Source organism: Ascaphus truei, chromosome 4 (assembly GCF_040206685.1).
Source record: "Ascaphus truei isolate aAscTru1 chromosome 4, aAscTru1.hap1, whole genome shotgun sequence".
Taxonomy (NCBI): domain Eukaryota; kingdom Metazoa; phylum Chordata; class Amphibia; order Anura; family Ascaphidae; genus Ascaphus; species Ascaphus truei.
Window position 1 is genome coordinate 25,975,009 of NC_134486.1, and position 25,761 is coordinate 26,000,769.

At 42.5% G+C, this 25,761-nt stretch overlaps 1 protein-coding gene across 1 annotated transcript; it reads right to left on the bottom strand.

Annotated features, from left to right (window-relative positions):
• Positions 1-597: 597 nt before the first annotated feature.
• On the bottom strand, positions 598-16,859 carry LOC142492240 (uncharacterized). Its single transcript, XM_075594910.1, has 5 exons — positions 16,652-16,859; positions 12,479-12,556; positions 11,418-12,113; positions 10,458-10,528; positions 598-699 (listed from the first exon to the last, which is right to left on the bottom strand). The coding sequence occupies exons 1-5, from the start codon at positions 16,857-16,859 to the stop codon at positions 598-600; spliced, it is 1,155 nt and encodes a 384-aa protein (XP_075451025.1).
• Positions 16,860-25,761: the final 8,902 nt, after the last annotated feature.

The following is a 25,761-nucleotide window of genomic DNA, read 5'->3' on the forward strand; positions in this document are numbered from 1 at the left end:
CTCACGCACGACAAGGTGTTCCGGTGGAAAGATCTGGTAGACTACCAAATTCGAGATCCGGTCGCTAGCATCATCCGGCACGCCGTTGAAAAAAGGAACCCAGCCCTTCTGAAACGTGCGCCCAATGACTTGGTGGCCTTACTCATGCGAGAATGGGACAAATTTGAAATAGACAATTGCTTGCTCTATCGGGTGGTGCAATACCATAACCACCCGGATAGGAGACAACTAGTCCTACCTAAGAACTTACAATATCTGGTGTTGAAGTCTCTACACGATGAACACGGGCACCTCGGTGTAGATAAGACTTTTGGGCTCGTCCGAGACCGGTTCTTCTGGCCCAAGATGCGGGAAGCGGTGGAACAACACTGCCGCCGTTGTTCCCGATGCGTTCAACGCAAGACGTTGCCTACTAGAGCAGCTCCCATGGCCCATCTTAAGAGTTCTGGTCCCATGGACTTGGTGTGTATGGACTTTTTATGTATCGAACCTGATAGCCGAGGCATCGGTAACGTGCTGGTCATCACGGACCATTACACCCGATATGCCCAGGCCTTCCCCACAAAAGACCAGAAGGCTATCACGGTCGCGAAAGTGCTATGGGAAAGGTTCTTCGTTCACTATGGTCTTCCCAACCGCCTTCATTCCGACCAAGGGCGAGACTTTGAGAGCACATTGATCAGAGAACTGCTCAAAATGCTGAACATTGCAAAATCAAGAACGACCCCGTATCATCCTGAAGGTGATGCGCTGCCAGAACGATTCAATCGAACCTTACTGGACATGCTCGGAACTCTACAGAGTGCGCAAAAATCTGAATGGAGTCGACATGTGGAGGGACTAGCGCATGCGTATAATTGCACCAGACACGAGTCAACGGGATTCTCCCCTTACTTCCTTATGTTTGGGCGTGAGGCCAGACTGCCAGTGGATGTGCGTCTCAGAGTCTCGACAGATGGGATACATAATGCCACTCATTTCAAATACGTACAAAGACTGAAAGACTGTTTACAGCAGGCCTATCAACAAGCAGAAAAGTCCACAGCTAAGCTGAACGCAGGAAACAAACGACGATATGATCATAAGGTCAAATATCGGGAACTTCGTCCTGGGGATGCTGTGTTGCTCCGCAACCTCGGAGTCCCGGGAAAACACAAATTGGCCGACCGATGGCGAGACGGAGTGTATGAAATTGAATCCCAGATGCCTGGCCTCCCGGTCTATCGTATCAAAGACACTGATGGCCGGGTAAAGGTCTGGCACCGTAATCATCTTCTTCCCATCCCACAAGTGGAAGATGAAGAGACAGAGATACTGGCCACGCCGCTCAACGGTGAGTCCGATCTATCAGAGGTGGGTCAAGAGACTGTAAATAACGAGACCCACTCTGAAATTCCTGAAGACCCTATGGAGGGACCCTCTCAAAGGGACTATTCCACAGAAGGGGCATCTCCCGGAGGAGCTACGGGTAAAGGGCCCCGTAGGCCAACGCCTACTAAGGTGGCACCAACAGGCCAGCCTTTGGATCCACAGAGCCCGAGCTTTGTGTCTAACAGAGACTGTACAGAGACAATTCTCCCCTCAAGGGAAGAGGCTGAGCCTCAGGACTATGTGTATTACTCCCCCGAGGGAGTCGCAGAGGAACAACTCCGTAGGGGCCAAAGAGTCAGGTACCCTCCAAATCGGGTAACCTATGATCAAGTTGGGGCACCCCATTATGAGGCTCAGCAGTGGGCTCGCAGCAGAGTACAGTCAGTTATTGTGATGTTCAGTGAAATGTACAATCTGATGTAGAGCTGATATAGTGAAATCACGGTTGGTTGTTGAAATTTTCATTATATAAGTATGATTATGCATTTTTATTATATAACGTTTGTGTATAGTAGTAAGTTATGTGGTCCAAGCGGGGACGTTGGAGTTTCACCAGGGGGAGGATGTAGCCAGGTCCCCCTCGCGCGCTCAACCCCCCTTCCCTCTGTCCCGCGAGCCGCGCGTTGCCCGGTAGTCAGGGACGCGAGCGGCATAGGAATCACTGGTAGCTAGGGACGCGAGCGGGCCGGTTGCCGGGGACGCGATCGGGCCGTTGCTAAGGCCGCGATCGCGTTGCCACCGGCCCAGCGGCTGAAGCAGGGCGCCGCCATTACCAGGCTGTTGCGCATGCGCAGGGCAGGAAACAGCGCGGGAGGCCCCCACACAGCTCACGCACACCCAAGGCGGGAAGGACAGCCCCCAGGGTGCACAGGGGCAAACACATGTGACGCCAGGGAGCCAATCGGAAGGCTGGATTCCCCTGCTCCCAGAGAGATACATTTTCGCGGGGTTTTGCAGAGGAAGTGAGTCAGGAGCCGGACCAGCTAGGGGTAAGAGGTGGATGCAAGGGTCAGTGACCCTCTGCATTAGGCCAGCAGCCCCCAGGCCCCCAGTTAGGTCCTGAGCCCCTTAATAGCTTGTGGAGTATAGGGACAGGCCCTAGATAGGGACACTGACCCATTTATTGGTAGCTTAGTCAGGGACACAGTGCTAAAGCCGTGCGGCCCTGCGAGGTGGGTTCTGGGCTCAGAACACTATCAAAGACCCTGGGACTAAGGTGATATTATCCGCGCTGGAATTCACCCAACGCGGTGTGGAGGACAGCGTCGGATCGAGCGGAACTCCGGTGATATCGCGGTACCCGTGGCTGGAGCCCGGGCAGGTAACCTGCAACTCACGTGCACCAACCAGGCCTATCACCAGACATAGTGGCTGCGCAGTCACACATACATATGCAGACATTGGTATATGATTTTGGGAGTGCAAGACATTTGGGTGGGGATTACTGGACACAGGGTGGGGTCACTCTGCGAGAGGTGGTAGCGTCCGCCGTGACGCCTAGAGGTGGTAGCGTCCGCCGTGACGCCTAGAGGTGGTAGCGTCCGCCGTGACGCCTAGAGGTGGTAGCGTCCGCCGTGACGCCTAGAGTGGTTAGCGTCCGCCGTGGCGCCTGTGTTGATATGTAATGTGATAAGTTGCTGCATGTAGTAAAATCAATAGTTATAGAGCTGTCTGTGTGGTCATTGTGTATTGTCCTGCGAGGAACTACTTCCCCTCTGGTGGGAGCCATCGCAGGTGGAGGCGCTGCATCATTAGTATTGTAATATATTGCCCCAGGTTCCCTTAGCGGAGGCTCAGCCTTCTGTGAGCCAACAGGTATAGCACCACGCACCCCCTTGGTAACATTGCATGTTCTCTCCACGCACGCGGCATATGCGATTGGGTGGGGTGATATGACCGTTACACATGTTTACATTGTAACCGTAGCATTACAAGCACTTCAACCTAACTTATACACACATGTACAGTAATTCATCATTGGGACACCTTGTAAACTCATTCTATAGCAACTATCCTCATTACAGAAATGGATGCATATGCACACGACTATTCATTGTTGTTAACATGTGACAATAACATGCCTAATTACACATGTTACACAAAACTTTTCCCACGTCAATCTCAGCCTTTTTGTCTAATTACATGACTGACTGTTGCGTTCACAAGTGTTACATGCATTGCACATGCAACTATTTATTTGCAAGCAATGTTTCTACAAAGGTTCACGTCACATCATTGCCAAATATCATCATTCCCTGCAGAATACACTCAACAAATACTTATAACAAGAACTGCACACAGCTTGCCACAGAAGTACTTTATTATGTTAATGTAACACCTTGCATTTTACTATGTCACCTGACATCATCACATACCTATTTAAAGGACGCCCATTACCTGCTCATTCACAGCTACTCATTTCAAAATGTTGAGATTGTTTAGGAGACGGAGGAACATTCTTTTCTATGACATGCTTGATGATGAAGAGAATCATATAGGGCAAGGGAGGGACACACCGAGGGACAGTGACAGGGACAGTCACGCGGATACGACAGGGACAGGGAGAGGGACAGGCCGAGGGACAGGTAGAGGGACAGGAGATCAGAGGAGAAGACAGAGGAGACAAGTTGTGCCTCGTCCGCGTCTGTACAGGGAGAGAACCCTGTTAGATGGGATGAGTGAGGAGGAGATTGTAAGTCGCTATCGTTTGAGTTCAGCAGCAATCTTATCTCTTTATCAGGAGAAAAGGGGAGATTTAGATTTTTTCACAGCCAGAGGTCGTGCAGTCCCTGGGCTTGTTAAAATGCTGTGCTCATTACATTATCTTGCTTCCGCGTCATACCAGACAACTGTGGGCATAGTGGGCGGGGTCTCGCAATCTACATTCTCGCGGGCCTTGACCCAGTTTCTCTATGCACTCAATAGACGCGCTAGGAATTATATTCATTTTCCTACAGAGGCGACAGAATGGCTGGAAGTCAGGACTGGCTTTTATAATATAGCAGGGATACCATGTGTGCTGGGTGCAATCGATTGCACACATGTTGCTTTGATTGCACCTAGTCAGAGTGAGCATGTGTACCACAATCGTAAGCACTACCATTCACTCAATGTACAGGTGGTATGTGATGCGACGATGAGGATAATGCATGTGGTACCCAAATTCCCTGGTTCCAGTCACGATTCCTCCATCCTGAGGAACTCTTCAGTCTTCCATGCGTTCGAAGAGGGACATTTTGAACATGGTTGGCTGCTGGGTGAGTACACATTTACATGTTATAACACAAAACACATTTTTATTTAGGAATGTTGGCATTGTACAATTTGATCACTAATGTCAGCTTATGTGTGCTCCATTCATTATAGGTGACTCAGGATACGGAATTAGGCCGTGGCTCTTGACTCCGGTGCTAAACCCTCAAACTGAAGCAGAGGACAGGTACAATGCAGCCCATATATCTACAAGATCTGTTATAGAGAGGACATTTGGCCTACTCAAGACCAGATTTAGGTGTCTGGACAGAACTGGTGGGGCTCTTCTATACAAGCCTCAAAAAGTGTCTGATATTATCCTTGCCTGTTGCATTTTGCACAATGTTGCACTCAGGCACAATGTACAGTCAGACCTAGCTGAGCCTGTGGTAGACGAGCATCCCACCCATGTAGCTGCTGAAAATGAACAAACAGCCAGTGGTGGCCAGACACGCCAGAATCTCATCAATTCATTTTTTTCTTGTAAGTAAAAACATATATGTTCCAAGTTCTACTTTTATACTTACATTATGTTATCTTAACAATAATGTTTTTTTATATACCCTTCTGGTAGGACACAGATGAATATGGGTTGCACACCTTTCTTCTCTCTGCTGTGTGCACAAAGGGATGTGGCACCGGTATGTTATTGTTGCACAGGTTATATAATCCCTCTTCAATTTTACTTTAGTTGTGTGTATGTGAATACAACTGGGGTAACAAAGCACTAATATTTTAGCATTGTGTTGTTCCTTATGCTAACACAATACACATATTATGCCCATACTCATTCATGCTTCTAGTATGCTTACATACAATGTTATTGGTGCAGTGTAACATGTACATCCATATGATGTGTACACCAGCCTGATTTACATTTTGAATGTCATGAAATATACATGGTGTTGCACATTTAACACCAAATACACACTTTGCTGTGTTGTTTACGGTACTGAAGATGGCATGTCAATGTTTGCAATTTATATATTGTTCCTTTGCATTATAGGTATATCTCCAGTATGACTGATCATGGTATGTATATTTGCTGACATCTCTCATAAGATGTGCCTACCTCAATCTTCCTATAATTATTTGAAGTAAAAACCCAACATATTGGTTTTAACACAAATGTAACATACATGTACTTTCTGTATCATGTATATGCATTTAGCTACTCTTGAGCTTTCATGTGCATTGTATTAGAAAATGATTACTCACATTTCATCACATTTTATGTATGTTTCCTTATAAATTCCATTAATGTAATATAGATGTGTTTGGAGACAAGGGGATAACTGTACTTATTTGTTTACTTACGGGAGCTCATTCATCACGGATGAAATTGACTGATCCTAACACTCCATGCATGAATGCCTGTAATCACAACAATGCGTACTACATCTTATATTTAGCAATGTAGGTGTTTTTTAATGCTAGGAATTAATAGTCAACATTAATTTACATTTGTGACATGTGTATGTATAAGTCACACGTGTGTGGATGTGTCCTACATGTACCAAGTGTAAAACTGTTAACAGAAAACACAATTTTGTCGCAAATGTTACTGTCATTTAGCATTTCTAATTTACCAATATGACAATGTTGGTAATATTTTTGCAATATAAATCACGTCACTTCATCATTATCATGATGATAATTATCAAGTATTCTCACAATTGTAACGTCAATCACGTGCACATTAGCATAGACACACTTTGTAAGACAACTGTTTGTGTCTGTATCAATTTGTGTAGGATCCATGTATAACACCGACAAATGATAACACCAGCTTTATTATGGTAGCTTATATCATCATATTGACTATACTATGTATTTTTAGAACGTTTAATAAACACAGTAAACTATAGTTAGTTAGGTTAATGAAATATACACAGAAACGTACTTCATTACATGATGTTGATGTCATAATCAGAACATCATGCATTGTAGGGGACCACAACATCTGGCCAATAACATTATTTGCTACAGTCCCAAACCATTTTATCAACATACCCATGTAACAAGAGATTTTTAACAAGAAATGGCTAGTTGGTTGTAAGTGTCCTTTACATTGGGAGAAGGAGTGGCTCAGTGAGTAAAGACACACACTGGCACTGAGATTTTGAAGCAGGGGAGTCTGGTTCAATTCCCGGTGTCGGCTCCTTGTGACCTTGGGCAAGTCACTTTATCTCCCTGTGCCTCAGGCGGCAAAAAATAAATTGTAAGTTCCACGGGCCAGGGACCTCAGCCTGAAAAATGTGTCTGTAAAGCGCTGTGTACAACTAGCAGCGCTATACATGAACATGCTCATATTATAATTATTATTATTATTATTATTATTATTGTTACATAGTTTCGACAGTCATACGTTCCATTACACAATAGAATTCACAAATGTGTTAGCAGAGTGGGAATGGTTGTTATATATAAAACACACCATGCCATAAAATGATAGTAGTCATTAAAGAACACTCAATAAAAATTCATGAGGCACTATTTTGCAACATCATTATGTTAATTAAGTGCTTATGCAATATAGGCATAAGGGTATCACATTTTTAATTGTTTGTTAATAAGCGCTGCAAGCAATATAAAATTAGTTCCATATGTAGTATAGTAGTCGGTGGCTCCTCCTCACAATCATCTCATATAAAGGTAGACTCTTCTGAAATCATACATTGATCCGATTGTATCTTCCCCGACATCTCTGAAATACAGCAAACACATGATGGTCAAATATGGCACCTTATGTATCCGTGACAACGCATTACACAGCTCTATATGATTGTGTACATACACACGTCACTCACTTATATGTTAGAAGTACAAGTGTACATCAGTATGTAATGTTTCTTTAAATTTGTAGCAGGCATAACTATGTATATGATGTGAACGTTGCCTGTATACTGAAAAATGTGCGCGTACATCTTAGTGTGCGCACGCACTTCACGCTTGGCTGCACTAACTGTTAGCGCAGGCGCAAAACAAAGCGTACGTTGTGCGTTCAATACATCTTGAAAATACCATTAAACATAAAATCTTTATTTCAAATACAATGAATACGAAACTACATTCGTTCTAAACGAGTACATCTGTATTCTTTTTAAACAGACGTGTTTGGACAGAAAGGACGGCCGATAACACAATGCGCAAATGCAATACGTGTGACGTCATGTTAAACCAGCGTGAAACGCACGCTAACACTCCTCCCACTCAATTAACATTCGGCTAACGCCCAGTTTACGCCTACAAACACTGAGCCGCACACATGACACACTGCAGTTACCGTTACTATAACAAAACATGACAGCCAATAGGCTTTGAGGCGCGCACGTCGCTTGGGGGCGGGACTTACATCCGTAATCCTTTTTAAGGACGCCTTGGGCCATGACAAGGGTCCCACGTCATACGTGGTGGACCCGCTTTTAAATGTTGCATGATAACAAAACAGGTATGTGTTAGAGTTATGTTAAAATGTTGATAATATGGTTAAAGGGATAGGAAAGTACATATATTTATTCCGTCAGCAATGTGTACTACTCTTTCAGGTTATACTATATTGTATTCGGCAACAATTTCTTTGTGATCGCTACATGTTATGCAGTCTGCAATGTTACGCTGTATCCACGCATTGAAAGTGAAAATGGTGGTTAAAAAAAAAACAAAAAAACATTTAAACGCACAGTCAACGCATAACGGTTGTTATATTTACCATTCTTCTAGAATTAACTCTTCGTCTGGCTGCAACTGGTCGCTCCAGAAATGCAAGGCATTTTCATCCACGCTTGACCCACCCGCTGAATCCAGTATGACACACATCTCCTCCATGCAGCGCTCATAGGAATCGCCACTGCTTTTTCAAACAATTGGTCGGGAGGTAGGTTCATTTCTTCGGGTTCCCATTCCAATGCATTTTCAGCTGAAAGGCTTGGTACATAATCATAGTACTTTTGTTCTTGTACAATGTGGGTTTCAGGAATGGAGGGTGCAGATATTGCAGCAGGTATCGATTCACACGGAACAGTAGTAGCGGATCCATTGCTATTGGCATTAGGAATAAATATGCCTTTCACAACAATATATGTGCCCTCTTTCAGGGTAAAATGCTTTTCCTTTGCAATCTTCCAGAAACCATAGGTGTGTTATAGCTTAACCTGCACACGTTCAAAAAAGTCATTAGTTGATAAAGTGAATCTTATTGATGAATTAAAATTCCGCGCATGCCTACGGTCTTGGTAATAAGGATATTTTGCTCGAATCAAATCATAGATTTGGCGTGTGCTCGCTTTGTGTCCGCGACTGTTCAAAATTGCTTCTGAAACCATGTACTTATAACCTAAGAGGGGATTCATATTGTTAACGAATTCATCAGCCATGTCAGAGTAGCACAAAAGATGTGTGCAGTTCTGTGTTCTTTGCTCATCAAAATGATTCTGCTCAATGGCTAACAAATTCCTGTGTTTCGTTTTCAAGGTCAACAAAAGTAACTACTCTTACTCCTTATTTCAAACGCCAATTGGATGTGTCGTTTTAATTGGTTTAACTTTTGTGGTTAGTGATAGCCGAATGTGGGAAAAACATGTATCATTTTTTTATCTCGTTTGTGAAAACATTCCTACACTTTTATTTCAGTAACATTGAGTTTTCTTGAAAAATAACAAAGAGCACTGTGTGAAAATAGTGCTTAGACAGCCATATCAGTAAATACACACACCTGCAAAATGAAATGTTTTTTTCCCACATACATTTCTGTGTGTATTTTAAAGTCTGGTTAACTACCTGTCTGCATGAGTTTAAATACGTGTGTATCTATATATATATATATATAAATATATCTCTCTCATAAATATATATATATATATAAAGTGTATATTGTACTATATGTATAGTGTGTGTGTATATATATATATATATATATATATATATATATATATATATATATAGTTATTTTTTTTATATTGCAGGAGTACACACAACATATTGATGGCAGTAAGTAGGCCTTGTATGAAACCTATTTAAATGGTGATAAACATGAGTGAATTAAGTAATAAACATTTGTTTGCACCCAATAATGTTAGAGGCTCACACTTAGTATAGTTGTCAAACATTAGGCCTGTATTATTAAAATAGTGTGTTTTCACAAGGAAGCATGAAGTGTATGTTTTTTGTAAATACATCTATACCAGTTTAGATAGTACTATATATACACACACACACACACACACACACACACACACACACACACACACACACACACACACACACACACACACACGTAATTATGTAACAATGTGTGTGTGTGTGTGTCTGTGTGTGTGTGTGTGTGTGTGTGTGTGTGTGTGTGTGTGTGTGTGTGTGTGTGTGTGTGTGTGTGTGTGTGTGTGTGTGTGTGTGTGTGTGTGTGTGTGTGTGTGTGTGTGTGTGTGTGTGTGTGTGTGTGTGTGTGTGTGTGTGTGTGTGTGCATATATCAATACATACTACATATATATTAGTATAAATTCAGAGATGTTCTTGAAACAAGAACACATAAATGATTAAAGGACAACATTACAATGGCCACCAAAGGTAAGTAATATTTAACACAAAATCCTGCTGTACACGTACAATGATGAAAACGTTGTATGGTGCTCTAAAGAATACAGCGAACACTACACATGTCTTGATTGTAGAAAAGTGGATTAACCCAATAACGGATATAGATATGAAATGTCCAAAAGATGCATGTAAACACTACAATCCCACAATGCACGGTAGTAAGGATGTTTGAGTAGTAAGCATCTATAAAGGAACAATCATTATGAATAAAGTCCAGAACTATCCTGGAGAGACTCACATGGGAAGGTGTCCACGATGAAGAGTGGGTCCTCAGGTATCCAGGTGTCCACGGGTTAACTGTGCCTCCGCCTGTTGAAGAGCAAATGTAGCAAAGGAGGGGAGAAAACGGAGCACTAGATCCACGAGGCTATGCCAAAAAATGCAAGGATGCGTTCCCACAGTGCAGGCTTATTTAATGGTCAGATACAAAAAAGATACACACCAACTCGTTTCGGACTACAACAAGTCCTTTCTCCCCTCCTTTGCTACATGTACACGTACAAGAAAGATGTTTGCAGTTAAATAGGTGCTTTTATAATTGCATGAAAATAATATGCACATGCAATGATTACATCAATTAACACACCCAAATGCAATGTTTTGCTGCAAAGTCAATGGCAGCTTCTCTAAACTTAGCAACTGGCTCCTGGTGGACCATTACTGAACAGACGATTAATACATCAATATTTATAACACTATTCATTAATTAGGAGTGTTAACATTTCCAATACTTCACGTGTACAAGAACATACTTGAAAGTTTGGAAACAACACAGTCTTCAGCATACATACAATAGTAATTAGATAATCTGAAGTCAACAAAACAAGGCCAAAGACATATTTTGTGAATTATAATTTTTTTTTTTTTTCCTTTTGCGAGCGAGTAACAGGCCTGCTTGTTGTCTCTTGAATTTTCCTTTTTTTTTTGCCACCAACTTTAGCCACAACAGAGCCACTTTGAGTGGCCTCTGGCACTTCACGGGCAGGGCTTGTGGCCAGTGACTCACCTACAGGGCTTTTGGGCAGTGATTCACCTACAGGGCTTTTGGGCAGTGACTCACCTACAGGGCTTTTGGGTAGTGACTGTTCACCTACAGGGCTTGTGGCCAGTGACTCACCTACAGGGCTTTTGGGCAGTGATTCACCTACAGGGCTTTTGGGCAGTGATTCACCTACAGGGCTTTTGGGCAGTGACTCACCTACAGGGCTTTTGGGCAGTGACTGTTCACGGACAGGGCTTGTGCCCACTGACACATGTGAGCAAGTTGGTAGACACTGCACAAGTGATGGTTGGTCTGTTTCATGTGTGTCTTGTTTTGTTTTTGTCGCCTCCTTTGTAGGTGTCAGCTGCTGAATTTGTACAGATGGCAGCGGTAGGATGTCGTCAGGAACCTGCACAGCAATGTCTGCTACTTGACCGGTAACATTCGGACCTGGTGAATGAAGATCAGATGAATTTGGTGAAAACTGGCCAGCATGAACAGATCCTGCCTGTGAGGTGTTGATGTTGAATTGTGATACATTAGTCATTCTCAAGTAATTAGCTTGTGTTTGCTGAACAACTAATGCTTCGAATGAGGTGTTGATTTTTTGCAACTGTTTAGGCACTTCAATGAAGACTCTGTGGAGATGTGCCAATTGTGAAACTGTTTCTTCCTGCAGTGCAATCATCCTTTCCAGCACTGTCATCAGGTCAGAATGGCGACGATTTTCTGCTTCCACAATTTTTCCCTCAGAAGCTACAATTGCATCATATGTGGTATTTGCTGGACGATTTGGCGGTAAAACAGTTTCAATTGGAACCTCTTCATGGTCACTTGCTTGTATTTGTGTGTCTATGGCGGCGGCGGCATCATCATCATCATCATCATCATCATAATCCTCTTCATCATGTTCTACAAATAAATGTACACATTATTAAATGGCATGTTAATCTCTGCTGTGTTACTATGTAATTCTACTGTGTCATAAGTAACAACTAACATGTTTCCATACGTTTTATAACCTCACATTAAAAACTACCTTGACTTAAGAATAATGTTTGGACTCAGTATGAAATATGAGTGAATGAAAACTTGCTGTAAACTCACAACTCCTACATGATAGTTAACATCACTAACACAATACATGTTGCCTTACACTTCATTTTCACATACACTAAGTAATCCTATTTAATGAACATGTGCAAAACAAATAATGAACATGACAACATAACATATAGAAGAGCACATATTATATGGCCACCAACTGATACACTCACCTTCTAGGTGTGTTGAGCTGGCTGACCCAGGTGAAGACACTTGTTCCGTCTCAGGTGACACATGTCCTTCAGGGGCAACTATATATAACAATAACATAAGTTTTACATTTACATGTGTAAATATTGAACAAACAGTTATTGTATGTTCTGTATTTATGAGTACGTAACAGCATCAGTTCCTTAACCCAAAATGTGTGTGTGAAAGTGAACATAAATAGTTGTAATAACAATGTACATGCCTGTGTACTTAGAACTTTTGAGTTCCCTAACATAAAATATACTATGTTTCTGCAGTAATGCGTGAGGATAAATAGATAAAATTTGTACATAAAAATCATATGTTGTGTAGTGATATCAGTATCATAATGTACATAACTATCATGAGATGACCATTCACAATGGTTATCATGAAGGTGGTCATATTGCAAAAAGTGTTGTTTTTGGTAGAGGATATGTGTGGTACATTAATATAAGATGTGGCACACATGAATGTGGCTGTGACTCAACAAGACAACACATGCAGTGTGTGATAATGTGTCGTTGATAGTAGTAGTTCAACTATAGATATGTGTGAACTAATGTGTGACGTACGCTTTGATAAGTAATGAGTTGTTGGGGCATTTAGTAGCTAAAGTGAAGCAGTTGTGCTAGTCAGGTTGTAAGAACGGTATTCCCTTCCCCAAAAAGCCTAATCAGCCACACCTTTCAATTACTTGAAACAGGTGAAAATGGTGTGAACTAAGTTGACCCTAAAATGAGGCTGTAATTAGTGTGTGTGCTGAACCCCACCCCCTCTGTTGAAGTGTATGCTGTGATGAGATATTAATTGCAGCTGCTTTAACACAATGGTAGATGAGCTAAATAGTCGTGTGCAGTTTTTAAGTTATGAAAACAATGACATAACATATGATACGTGTGCCTCATTATGCTGTCTGTATATGACTTAAAGCAAAAATGGACATTTTCATAAACAACTATAGATGTGTTAGTGCAAGTGATGTTTGTAGGCCGTTGCATGCAATATATTTGATGCATGCTTAAAATAGGCAGTAATGTCATGTTTGTCGGAGTAAAATAAATAAAATACACAATAATATTATACATATTTATGTTCTGTACCTGTAGCTAGTAATAATTTCTCATTAACATGTGTTACACATGTGTACTACCCTGTTGTTCCCCATCTTCGCCCACCATCAATTGCTTCCACTGCAGCAATGCATTTTGGGAATTCACATGTAAATGAGCACACAATGGCACGTGCTATATTAGTTACTGCTTTTAGTAGGACTACAACATATATGTCTATTTTGAGATATATATATATACAGAATCAGACATATACATATATAGATGCAGGTATGCTTATATTGTGAAGACAGTATAAAAAGCAGTGTAAATATGCAAAATAACTGTAAGCAACGACACGCCTAGTACATTAATATTTCTCACCTGGTGGAAATTGTGAGGGATAAATTCCTATATCACGGTCACCAGGTAAGCCTTCCACGACGACGGGAAGTAATTTTGCCCGAAGCAGCTCCTCCAATGGACTTAATATGAGACGTTGTGGTGTCGGCCCATCTCCAGTGCCAGTAGCATGCACGCGTTGCTGTTGTATTTTCTTTTTCAATTTGGACCTAATGTCATCAAATCTCTTGTGACAATTCCGCTTGTCCCTCACATGATTCCCACACGCATTGACACCAATGACTATTGTGTCCCACATTTCTTTTCTGCTTGCTGAACTTGTCCGCCCTTGAAAAACATATAAAATATATGAGGTAAATTAATAATAATAGAAGCACCAGTTTCCTACACTGCTAGCTGTTCCAAGAGATAGCAAACATGCTGTTTTAGGTGTAATATGTGAAGCACATGAGCATTCACTACTAAACCTATACATGTAAGCAAGGTTGCATTCATATTGTATGCAGTTATGGCAAATTGACCGCCTGTGTTTAGTTGTCCTTGTAAGGCATGATAAAAAGCTGTGTTTCCAGACTAATTAACATAGAAAGATATTCTGAACCCATATTTGCATATGAACAAAACTCAGATGACCTAGGATCACATGTATTTGAATAATAAATGTAAAGGTACACTTACCTAGTAAATGTCCATATATACTGTCATAGTGCTCCAGAATGCCAGTGACAAGAGCTGTATTTTCCTGGTCATTGAAGCGAGGATTACGTGGCTTCTCCACACGTTTCTTCCGAGCAGGTTTAGGGTCAGAGCTTGGCTGGTGCTGACTGGACTCTCCTTCTTCCAATGGAAGAGACTCCAAAAGCTGCCCACCAGCAAGCACGCCACCACCATCCACCCCATCAGCAACTGCACCACCAGCAGCACTCACAGCACCAGCACTCCCACTCCCAGCAACAGCACTCCCACTCCCAGCAACAACACTCCCACTCACAGCAACAGCACTCCCACTCACAGCAACAGCACTCCCACTCCCAGCAACAGCACTCCCACTCCCAGCAACAACACTCCCACTCCCAGCAACAGCACTCCCACTCCCAGCAACACCACTCGGTGCACCAGCAACATCACTCCCCTGAACAGTACGTTCACTCCGACGTGTACTCGCACGAGTAGCACTCCCACTCCCACCAGCATCACTCTTTCCACGCTTTGCGGGCATACTTCCAGCACTCACAAAAAACAGACAACTAATGTACAGCCAATCACACGAAACACTTCCACATATAAAACAAGACAAAGATGTAAACAAAACAACAATGGACAAAGCTCACCCAATACACAACAAGTCTCTCAGTCAATATGCAAATCTTCAATCAGCCAGCTCTGTGCGTCTCTCTCTCTCTCACTCCCAACAACACAGAGAATGATTAGCAGTACACGTTGCCTTTAAATATGGCGCGCAATCCAATACATGCTTGTTTCGCCTGATTCAGCAAGATTTGTGATTGGGCAACCTATCAGCACCCCGCCACGCACGCCGATACACCTGTGTGTGATCGGCTAATCATCGTGAGAGTGGGCGGATTTGTTTTTGGGTTGATTTTGAATGTATTCGGCACTTACTGCATACGGAGAGGAAAAATCGCCAATAACATGACTAATCGGTAAGCTTGCCGATTTCACTTAATCGACGCTTACTGCATGAGGCCCTAAATAACAGGAAAACTAAACAATTAAGAGCGACATGCTTTTTTTTTAGGAGCAGGTGTGCTTGCTCTGATCCTACGTTAGCGTATTAAGCAACGCCGTGGAACCAAAGGTGGAGTAACCAGTGCCTCAGTTGAAGTGGAGACTTTACTGGACGGCTTCAGTTGGTGTGGTCACTGAGACTGGTCGGAAAACTTCTATGACCTGCTGTATCATAGTGACCATCTCCCTTGTAAAATTGTGTTTGGCCTCTGTAGATGCCCTCTGCGCTGCCATAGCCTCGCATTGCTGTGTGCATGATCCCTTATTTGCAGACGTACTGTAAGTACCACATATGTTGGCGGTGCAAAGAGATCAGGTCCCGCTGGTATTGCAGAGTTAGGGACTCTACAGTATCAGCAGGTAGAGCAGCAGGAGGGGCCACAGGTGGTGCAGCAGGAGAGACCACAAGTGCAGGAGTAGCCAGTAGAGCAACAAGAGCAGGAGGGGTCATAGGAGTAGCAGGAGCAACCTATGGGACAGCAGCCAGAGGCACCTCAGCTGCTGAGGTAGGTCCAGCATGACGGATCAACCACCACTGTGAGGTTGATGATGATAAACTCCTCAGATTCTGTTACCTGAGAAGTGTCCATCTCTGCAGCCTCACCCTCTGTCACAGGGTCGTCTGAGAAATGTTATCTGAAGATTAGGTAAAAAAAAATACGATTATATACATTATTTACAATAAAAAATATGAACAATTGTTGTGTAACATTTTGTTCAGAAAATGTACATTTATCTAAATTAGGCCTAGAGAAATACAGTAAGTGTACTCACCTTTAATACACCTTTACTGCTATTCATATGACCTGGAGTAAAAGCGTACTAAAGCTTCTGACAGTTTCGTGGGTGTGAGCCTTTGTGAATGAATATAGTATAATAACTTTACATTGGATTAAGTGGGACATTTTAAAGTACTGTTATGGAGTGCCCTGATTCATGCTGGGACATTAGTTAGATAACATTGATTATCATATTTATTTGATTATTACTTACCAGCTTCTTCCTCCAGCAGCTCGGTATTTACCATGATAGGCAGCCCCACCACTTGTGATGGAGAAAAGACCTCGATCAGTCGCTGCTCACAGGGTATGAGGTGCAGCTCAGCCAGTGGTCTCCCTCCCGTCATCCTGACCGACCTGGTGTAGTCCGACAGCTTCTTCTTACATTTCGTTTTGTTATCAGACCACCGCTTCTTGGGCATATCTGTGCTCCTAGCAAGATTTACCGATTTACCCACATGCGCAGATTTTATGCTGTACTGGATCGATTACCTCGGTCACCGGCTATGTGTGATGGTCCTGAAAAACAAATACATCATATCATCAAAAACATTCATGCAGAACATTTGGATAGGTTTGCTTTGCTAAAACTGGCATTTTTAGACATATCTCTTTATTTATTGAACATGTTAGCTGTACAATATATAGTGTCTTCGATCCACCAACTGTTGCTAAACTTTAGAAACTCTTCACTCCCGGGCACATGAATGAGAGCTGAGGCATGCTGCACTTTATTACCCTTTTGTAGAGCAATTACATTCAGAGTGACCTCTCATTTTCAAGTATGTCCTGGGCAGTAAGTTACATTCATTACATGTTTGCAATGTCTAACTTCAGAAGGCTGGATTGCCTTTAGACAGGAAGATGTCTTGAGGGACACAGGTCAATAGCTGAAGTGGTAGAGTGATCGTTAGCAGAAGGAAGAGCAACAAGAAGCTTAAGACTAGTAGCAGGCTGCTGATATTGAATAAGTGCTCGTGCAGCGGGTGTTAAGATACCTTTCATAGATGATTAATCAGGTTTTATATGAACTTTGTGAGATACAGAGACACTTTGTTGATTAAAGTAGTGTTATTGGTACAGTACTAGTGAGCAGGTATATGGTCCTCAAATAGGCAAAGGGTTAATTTATACAGATTGATAATTTCCTGCAATAGCAAGGCTTTTCCTATAGTGTCATCTAATCTTATGTGGGCTCACATGTAAGCATGTCACATATGTTATTTAGCTAAGTTTTCTTCACCTGTATGTGTGAGTGCACTGCAAATAAGACAGTCATCTTTGTTCCAATGTTCAAGGTTGTGTCTAAAGTGACATGTACTGTATACATAAGATTGATACAGTATCTAGTGGATTATATATGTACAGTATTTTCACTTACCAGGTCCACTCCACCCTTCGTGTTTGAACTATAGATAGTGTATTCATCACAAATGTTTAAGGAAACGCGTAGAGTTTACTGAGGGAACCTGCACACTGAAGGACTGGCAAATCCATTGCTGTCATCAGACCCATTTTGGCTTCCCGCCCTTACCTGTGACGCGAAAGCGGAAGTGACGCGACGGCAGTGACTGATGCGGAAGTACACGGCGAGGCGCAAGTGAAGCACTGGGAAGCAGCTCCACACTATACCATCCTTCTATCGGCGGTTCTCTCCACCATCCGTTTAATATATGGAAAATGTGAGTTTCCTTAAACATTTGTGATGAATACACTATCTATAGTTCAAACAGTATGCACTATTGTGGTTTTCTTTTATTTACATACCTTATCCATCCACTGAGGGATATCCTGGTTTCTGAGTTCTAAAGGGCTCCAGTCAGAGAGAGAAGGATCTCTGACATGCAGTAATTAACAGCGATTTTTGTGAGTTCGATTCCTATTGTTGTATACATAACATTATCAGTGATTTGCCATCTGCACTATATATATATTTTCTTCTTTTTTATATACCATGTTCTATAATAAACCTTTTTTTTAATTTCTACATGTAGCACTTCCGAGATACATCTGCTTGTTATCTGCTTGTTATCTGCTTGTTATCAGATACGTCTGCATTGTCTCCATGTGAAAGTACTTTTGCTGTCCAATGATTTATAACATCAGTTCTAGAAAGGTATTATTTGAAGTGTGTTGCATGTTCTATCTGTGAATAGAACATTAATGTTCTCCCACACACATCACTAAAGTTTGATATGCAAAAATAATAATATTGCCGTCTTATTGCTTATTCTGGAGTTCTGCTGGGAAAGTGACTTCAAATATACAACAGTAAACAAAGAAGTCCTGTTGCACATCAAAATATGACAAATTAAGTAGTGATGTGTCTTATTGGATGTGCATTGGGGCTTCTTTGTTTACTTTTGTTAACCTTGGGAAAGAATACCTTAATAAAGATGTCACTTAATTTAGATTCTTAAATAGTAATGCTTTAAATAGACCTTTTTCTGTACTGAGCAAGGCACCGTGGGTTTTACATACTGCAAGTCACAGGTTTTTAATTTACCCACTAAATACACACACACACACACACGCACTATCACATACAGGCTACTGTGACCTCCAGGGAAACACAGGAACTGGAAGGTTCCAGAAAGAGGCAGAACCCTCTAGCCTTTTCCAGGGTTACCAGGTACAACACAAAAAATCAGCAATATTACAGTTTCTAACACTGGACCAATAAACATCTCTGAAGATTCTCTTCCAAAACCCCCATAGCAAGTAGCTATGTTATCACATTTATGTATTTACATATTTCATATCACCTGAGGCTCTAACAGTCTGACCTACACTCCCATCCATTACTTCTAAGGCTACGATTATAACAGTAGCTGCTGGGCAGCAGCGCACAGCGGCAAGTTGAACTGCAGGCAGGAGGAGACAGGGAGGCGTGGCCATGAGCGGTCCGCCCTCATTGAACCGCTCACGTGATGTGGCCGTCGCCTGCCAAGAACAAATTTTGATGCCTGCTCTCCAGTCTGCCGCCCTGCAGTTCCAGGTGTGCGCACGTCGCTCGAGGTATGTTTACCGTAATATGATTTCTGCATTTTGTTTTTTAGCCGTGCGGCGTTGCGCCACGTGACGCCGCCGGCGGTTTTTGGCATACACTGCCTAAGCCATACTTCTCACGGCATTCAAGCCATATGGTTTAATACAATTTTTGTGATAAAGGTGCTCTGCTCTAAAATAAGTGTTCCACTCACCATAATCCCATGGATAAAAGTGACAATGAAAAAAGTGATAGTGAATAAATAAATTTTACTGAAAGAATACCTTACAGTATATAGTATAAAAAGGGATTCAGTCCAAATGCAGCCTCCAAGTCCCAAGAATCTCAGAAGAATTCCAAATTTGTGAACAAAACAACAAAAAACTATGGTGTAGTATGTTTTGACAAACTGTGCCAATTCAATAAAGGAAGACTTTGCTCTCACAGAGTAAATATTCTTTCAAGTGTATCTCAACAATATTTTCTTCATCCGATGAGAAGTAAAATTGCACCTTATAAAATGATGTGATCGAGTCTTTTTCATATGTAAACCAACACGCCTAAATTTTCAAGAACGGCCACACGGTCATATATATTTGTCTCCAATAAACTTTGTATTTTACTAGTTTGGTCTCCGTGTAGTGTTCTATGTTAAAAGAAAGCTTAATAGTGTAGTAACATTATTTTATTACTCATAAAGTATAAAGTCAGATACACTCACAAATGGATGTGGGAATCAAGCATCCCAGATCAACAGTCTTTCCAGATATTGGGATGACCACCATGGCTGGCGGGCTTTGAAATGTCGTTGTGCATTTTCTCCAGCCTCACTCACTCGTGTGCTCGTGTGCTCTAACAGCTCTGATTGGCATCCATAGAAGTCGCACTCCTCCCAGTGATGTCACAAAACTCTGAGCATTGGACCGCAACTCTGTACCGAGATCCTTGGGATGCAGAGAAAGGGTTGCTAGAGGACTATCCATCAGAGATAAACACCGGAGGACCGAAAGGGTAGCTTCTGCACTGAAGGATCGCCTAAATCCCTTAATATGCTTACTACCTAAGCACACTTGTGAGAGCCGTTTAATGAAATTGTCTTTTATACTGCACTATTGGAGGCTTCTCTATGCCCTCTTGTTTTAGGCCATATTCTAAAACAGCTTCTGTCTACAGGGCAACTACTACACAATCGTGACCATTTTTCAATAACATGGTTTCATAGTAGATGAGAAGGAAAAAAGACATATGCCCATCAAGTTTGACCTACATTAGTTTTAGACAACGGATACCCATCCCATACAGTACAGTATATGATCCAGAGGAAGGCAAACAAATTTAATTTTAATTTATAAAATGTTTTACTAGGAAGTAATACATTGAGAGTTACCTCTCATTTTCAAGTTTGTCCTGGGCATAGAGTTATGATGACAAATAATACATGGTTACAAGTACAGTTACATAAATGAACAGGTTATACATTATATACAATACATTGCATTCACAGTTAGAGAAGATGTATATTATAGGCTCATGTAACAGTTATAGATCAGATTAACATGTGAGACAGCCTTAGTTTTGAAAGAACTTAAACTGGTGGTGGATGTGAGAGTCTCCGATAGGTTATTTCAATTTTGGGGTGTACGGTAAGAGAAGGAGGAGCGGCCGGATACTTTGTTGAGCTTTGGGACCATGAACAGTCTTTTGGAGTCGGATCTCAGATCATAAGTGCTGCATGTGGTAGGGGTGAGGAGCTTTTTCAGATAGAGGGGTATCTTGCCCAGAAAGTATTTGATGGCAAGACAGGAAAGGTGAACTTTGCGCCTAGACTCGAGTGATGACCAATCTAGTTCTTTGAGCACTTCGCAGGGATGTGTGTTGTAGTTGCTTTGGAGAACAAAATGAGAAATTAAATTGTAGAGTGTGTCAAGTTTGCTAAGGTGGGTTTGGGGTGCCGAGCCATATACTATGTCTCCATAGTCGATAATTGGCTTTAGCATCTGCTGTGCGATACGCTTTCTGACCAGCAGGCCAACAAAAAAAACTTAGTGTAACATTATCCAATGATGCAAACAGATTACTCCCTGGATCAATAGCCTTCCTCTTTACTTATTTGGTATATCCCTGCATACCTTTCCTTTCTAACTTTTATACAGATTTATACAGTGGCAAAATAATTATTTCTTCCCTTCTATTCAGACCCCCTTTTATGCACGTTAATATCTTATTTGCCTTTGCAGCTACTTTCTGACATTGAGCACTTTTGTTAAACCTGCTGTCTACTCAGTGTTGGAAGGTTTACCACTGAACTATCTCTGGTTCTACTACTATGGATAAACTTCCATTCCAGCGATATGCGCTGCCTGGAAGCATTCTAATGATACAGAACAGAAAGGAGAAATTCCTGCACTATGTATGCCTGATTTGCGTTTTGCCCGGGAGGCGAGATAGGAGATGACGTCCATTGCCTACAGTGCTATGTAGCCTATCTGCAACCATGCATGGCTGCCAGCCTGTGACCGGCCTATATCAGCCTTATTCCTGGCAGAGATGCGGAGTCAGGTCCAACTGATCCGTAAGCTCCAACGAGTGGCGGAGACTTCCTCTGCGGACGCAGAGAGGGACTACCTGACAATACTGTCCAATTTCTTCCACTATAGCCGTGACGATTCCAGCATTGTCTTTTGTGGGGAACACTACAACCCCAGCCGGGTTCAGAAGCGGAGTACTTGGGCATCCACCAATTACCACAGAGCGGCGATGCCAGCCCGGCAGAGCCCCGAGAACCCAAGGAGTAATTACCTTTTTCCACGTCGGCCAGCGGGAGAGGTCCTGAGTCCTCGTTTATACAGAAGGGGTCATTGCCCAGTTTTGCCCAACCAAGAGAGCCTTGTTTCCCATGACCAACCTTCCCCGTGGGGTGACACCGACGGCGATCCCAGCGTCCAGGCAGACGATCGGCGAGGGGGCGTCCATCATCGAGATACTGAACACTGCCTCCAATGCTCCCAATATAATGTCCGTCTCCACAGATTAAGCAGCTGATGACTACCCAGCCGTGGTGGTCCAGGATGTCAACCCAGCATTGTCGGCGAGCCACGAAAACGCTCATCCTTTTCGACAGCAGCACCGAGAGATGCAGCAAGTCCGAGCCCACGCAGAAGCTTACATGGCCACCGCTGAGGAGCATGTGGATGAATATCTACAATGCGAGTGGGCCCGTGAGCGTACTTCAGATCCACAGACCCAGGCAAAGGTGTCCCCGATCAGAGTATCGGCTGGTACTAATTTTGTTGCTGCTCATACCGCTCCTCCGGTGCTGCCAGTGGGGACTATTTCCGCTGATGTTCCCATTGATCAGGAACTTACGAGTGACCATCCTCCTCCGGTGAGTACCTCCGCAGTGCAATCTGGGGTGTTGCGGTGCCGGGAGCGGGAGCGATCGCTGGTTAAGGCCAGCACTGAAGCCAGGGTCCTTGAGGCCTTTAACATTGTGGAGATACCGGCACCCCATATGGGGACTGTATCTCTGGAAGCAGGGGGTCCCTAATGCTGAAATTATCTTTGTTCAGCTCAGTAGACCCCCTGCTCATGCACACTATGAATAAAAATAAAATGTAAACAGCTTCATTACCTTAGCAGCTATCCGCTAAGGTAATGATTTTTTTCTTTTGGGGGGTGGGGGGGTGTTTGATACTTGTGTGCGGGAGCAGGGGGGTCTTCTGAGCTGAACAAAGTTGATTTCAGCCTCGGGAACGCCCTACTTCCAGAGATACAGGCCCAGTTATGGGGTGCCGGTATCTTCTGCAATGTAAAAATCCCACGGTCACGTGACCCACAGGATTTTAACATGACGGGGCCTGTAACTCGGCAAGTTGGGGGTCCCCGGACCTTACATCAATGTGGTTCAGCTCCGGAGACCCCCTACTACAATACTGTAGTATTAAAATGAAATAAAACCCCTGCGATCGCTTGTTAGAGGCGCAGGTAGAGTGACTGATTAAGCCTCTCTCTTACTGCGCGTCTCTTACAGACAGGTATATAGAGCCCGGTAGGATTCACACAACAGGGACCCCTGCTGTGTTAATCAAAAGGGCCATTTAGTCTGCAGGGGACCATCTCGGACCATCACGGACCACCATGCACTCTAGTGCGTGATTCAGCCCGAGAAATGGTCGGATAACGACCGCTGCATCTGTATTTACATTTTTATCAATTCCTTCATAAACATCTTCCTTATAATGGGTTTTACTTTTGGTTTTAACATACAAACATACCCCATCACCTCTTTTATTTGGTCGAACATGCTGAAAAAGGGAATAGCCCTCTAAATGAACTGCCCATTCCCGAGTTTCATCCCACCATGTTTCAGTAATGCCTATGATATCATACGGCTCACTTAAAGCCATTAATTAAATCTCCCCATTTTATCTGCTAGGCTTCTTGCATTAGCAAGCATGCCCTTAAGGTTGCTACCAGACTGTGCTATTGTTAGCGTATCTGCTCCTGCCTTCCTGCTGCCATGGATTTTAGTCTTTAATGGTTTTCTAGTATTATATGAATTTAATACGGGTGCCGTTCTGCTTGCTAAACTCCCCATTCCTATCTATTCCATCTAATCCATGAACTCTTCCTTGTCCTTCCCTCCCTTGCTTAAAATCTCGTACAACTTTTTTTAACATAATTTCCCCTAGCACAAAAGATTCTGCTATCATTGAAGTGCAATTCATCCCAACTATAAGGATGAAACTTCTCAGCGAAGGACTTTCAATACTCTAAAAACCTCAAACCCCTTCTTTCTATACCACATTTTTAGCCATGCATTAACCTCTCTAAGCTACAAGTGTCTCCCTGGGGCAGCGCATGGTCCTTGCCTTAAGCTTGTGGCCTAGATCCCTGAAATCATTTTTTAGAACTCTCCATCTTTCTTTAACTTTGTCATTGGTGCCAACGTGAACCAAGACCGCCGGGTCAGTCCCAGCCCACTCCCAACAATCTGTCTACCCGATTCGCAATGTGTCAAACTCGAGGTCTGGTACACAACAAACTGCTCAGATCATGTGGTTCTGGCATCAGATTGTCCTATCTACCTTCCTAATTACACTATAACTAACGAACAGAGCTTTTTAAAAGATCCATTGCAATTCTTTTGATCATTGGTTATCAAACATTAACTAAGGAAACTGATGCAAACCAGGTTTTGGACAACCAATCTTTAATATGCAAATTAGGCATATTTACCTGTATATAAATGCATTGGTTATGTCTACAGATGTAGCAAAAGTTACTGCCCCTGGCGCTGCAGCCGAGGAAGCAAAAGTCCATTGCCTCGGAGACAGTGTCTGCCGCGACTTCGTGGCATGGGTACATGCATCCGAATGGGACCACTCACAGTATTAATTCTCCTGTGCCGCAACCACCATGGTCACATCACCGTGGGTGTTCATGGCACCAGACATAGTAAGGTTAGCTACATCTGTAGCGGTCCATGTGTGATGGTACGAGTGGTATGGACTGGAGTCCCACTACTTTTTCCGACTACAATTTACAACCCCAAAGTACCACTATTTTTTATTGATAGACGTGGTTCTATTTTGAAAAAAAAAATTGTTTCTTCTTTCCGAGCACAAATATTGTATAAATCTTTATTAAATATGGTTGTAATGGCTTTTCCTCAATGTTTAATAAAATGAGAATGTTTTGAATAAGACACAGCCCTAATTACATTTTAAGCCACTTCAATTACTAGCAATTTCTAATACTTGCAGTGACTGGGGGTCCCCAAGAAGAGGTTTGAGAATCAATTATTTATTTGTTGGCTGTTCTTGCAGACAAAGCCACAGTATCAATTGACTATAGCTTTAGTTCCAGTACAATTAGTGGAATGCATGCTGCTAAACATTGCAGATAATGGGATAACTTGTCAGTTTGCTAGAATGCAGCAGAATACAATACACCTCATAATGTGCAATGCAAGAAAGTAAAATTAATTAATATAGTTATGGTAGTAATTAGAGGCACTAAAATCATTGGACAAACTCTACCTAACAGTGTCTAATAACAAAATAATAATTGTAATAACTTCATTTCATGTAGCACAAATATAATCACTGCGCTTCTCCATGTAAAGAGCATGCAGCTAGTGAAGGAAATGGCCATACAAATGTGCAAAACAGAAAGTGAATCCCTGCGCTTCTCCCATAGGGATAGCAATCAATGGGGAATATATATATATATGTATGGTGTAAATATCTATAAGAAAAAAGGAGACTTTTGGTATACATCCTTTGATCAAATAATGCCTTACTTACCTTGACGTGGTTAGCAGGCTTGGCATT

Bases quoted from the DNA above. Each gene is read 5' to 3' on its own strand.
- LOC142492240 (XM_075594910.1), bottom strand. From the start codon at position 16,859: ATGCCCAAGAAGCGGTGGTCTGATAACAAAACGAAATGTAAGAAGAAG. The intron at 12,557-16,651 runs GTAAGTAATAAT...TGTTATATATAG, and splicing joins GCTGCTGGAGGAAGAAGCTG to TTGCCCCTGAAGGACATGTG. The intron at 700-10,457 runs GTGAGTCTCTCC...TGCAATGTTCAG, and splicing joins CATCGTGGACACCTTCCCAT to CATTTTGAGCAGTTCTCTGA.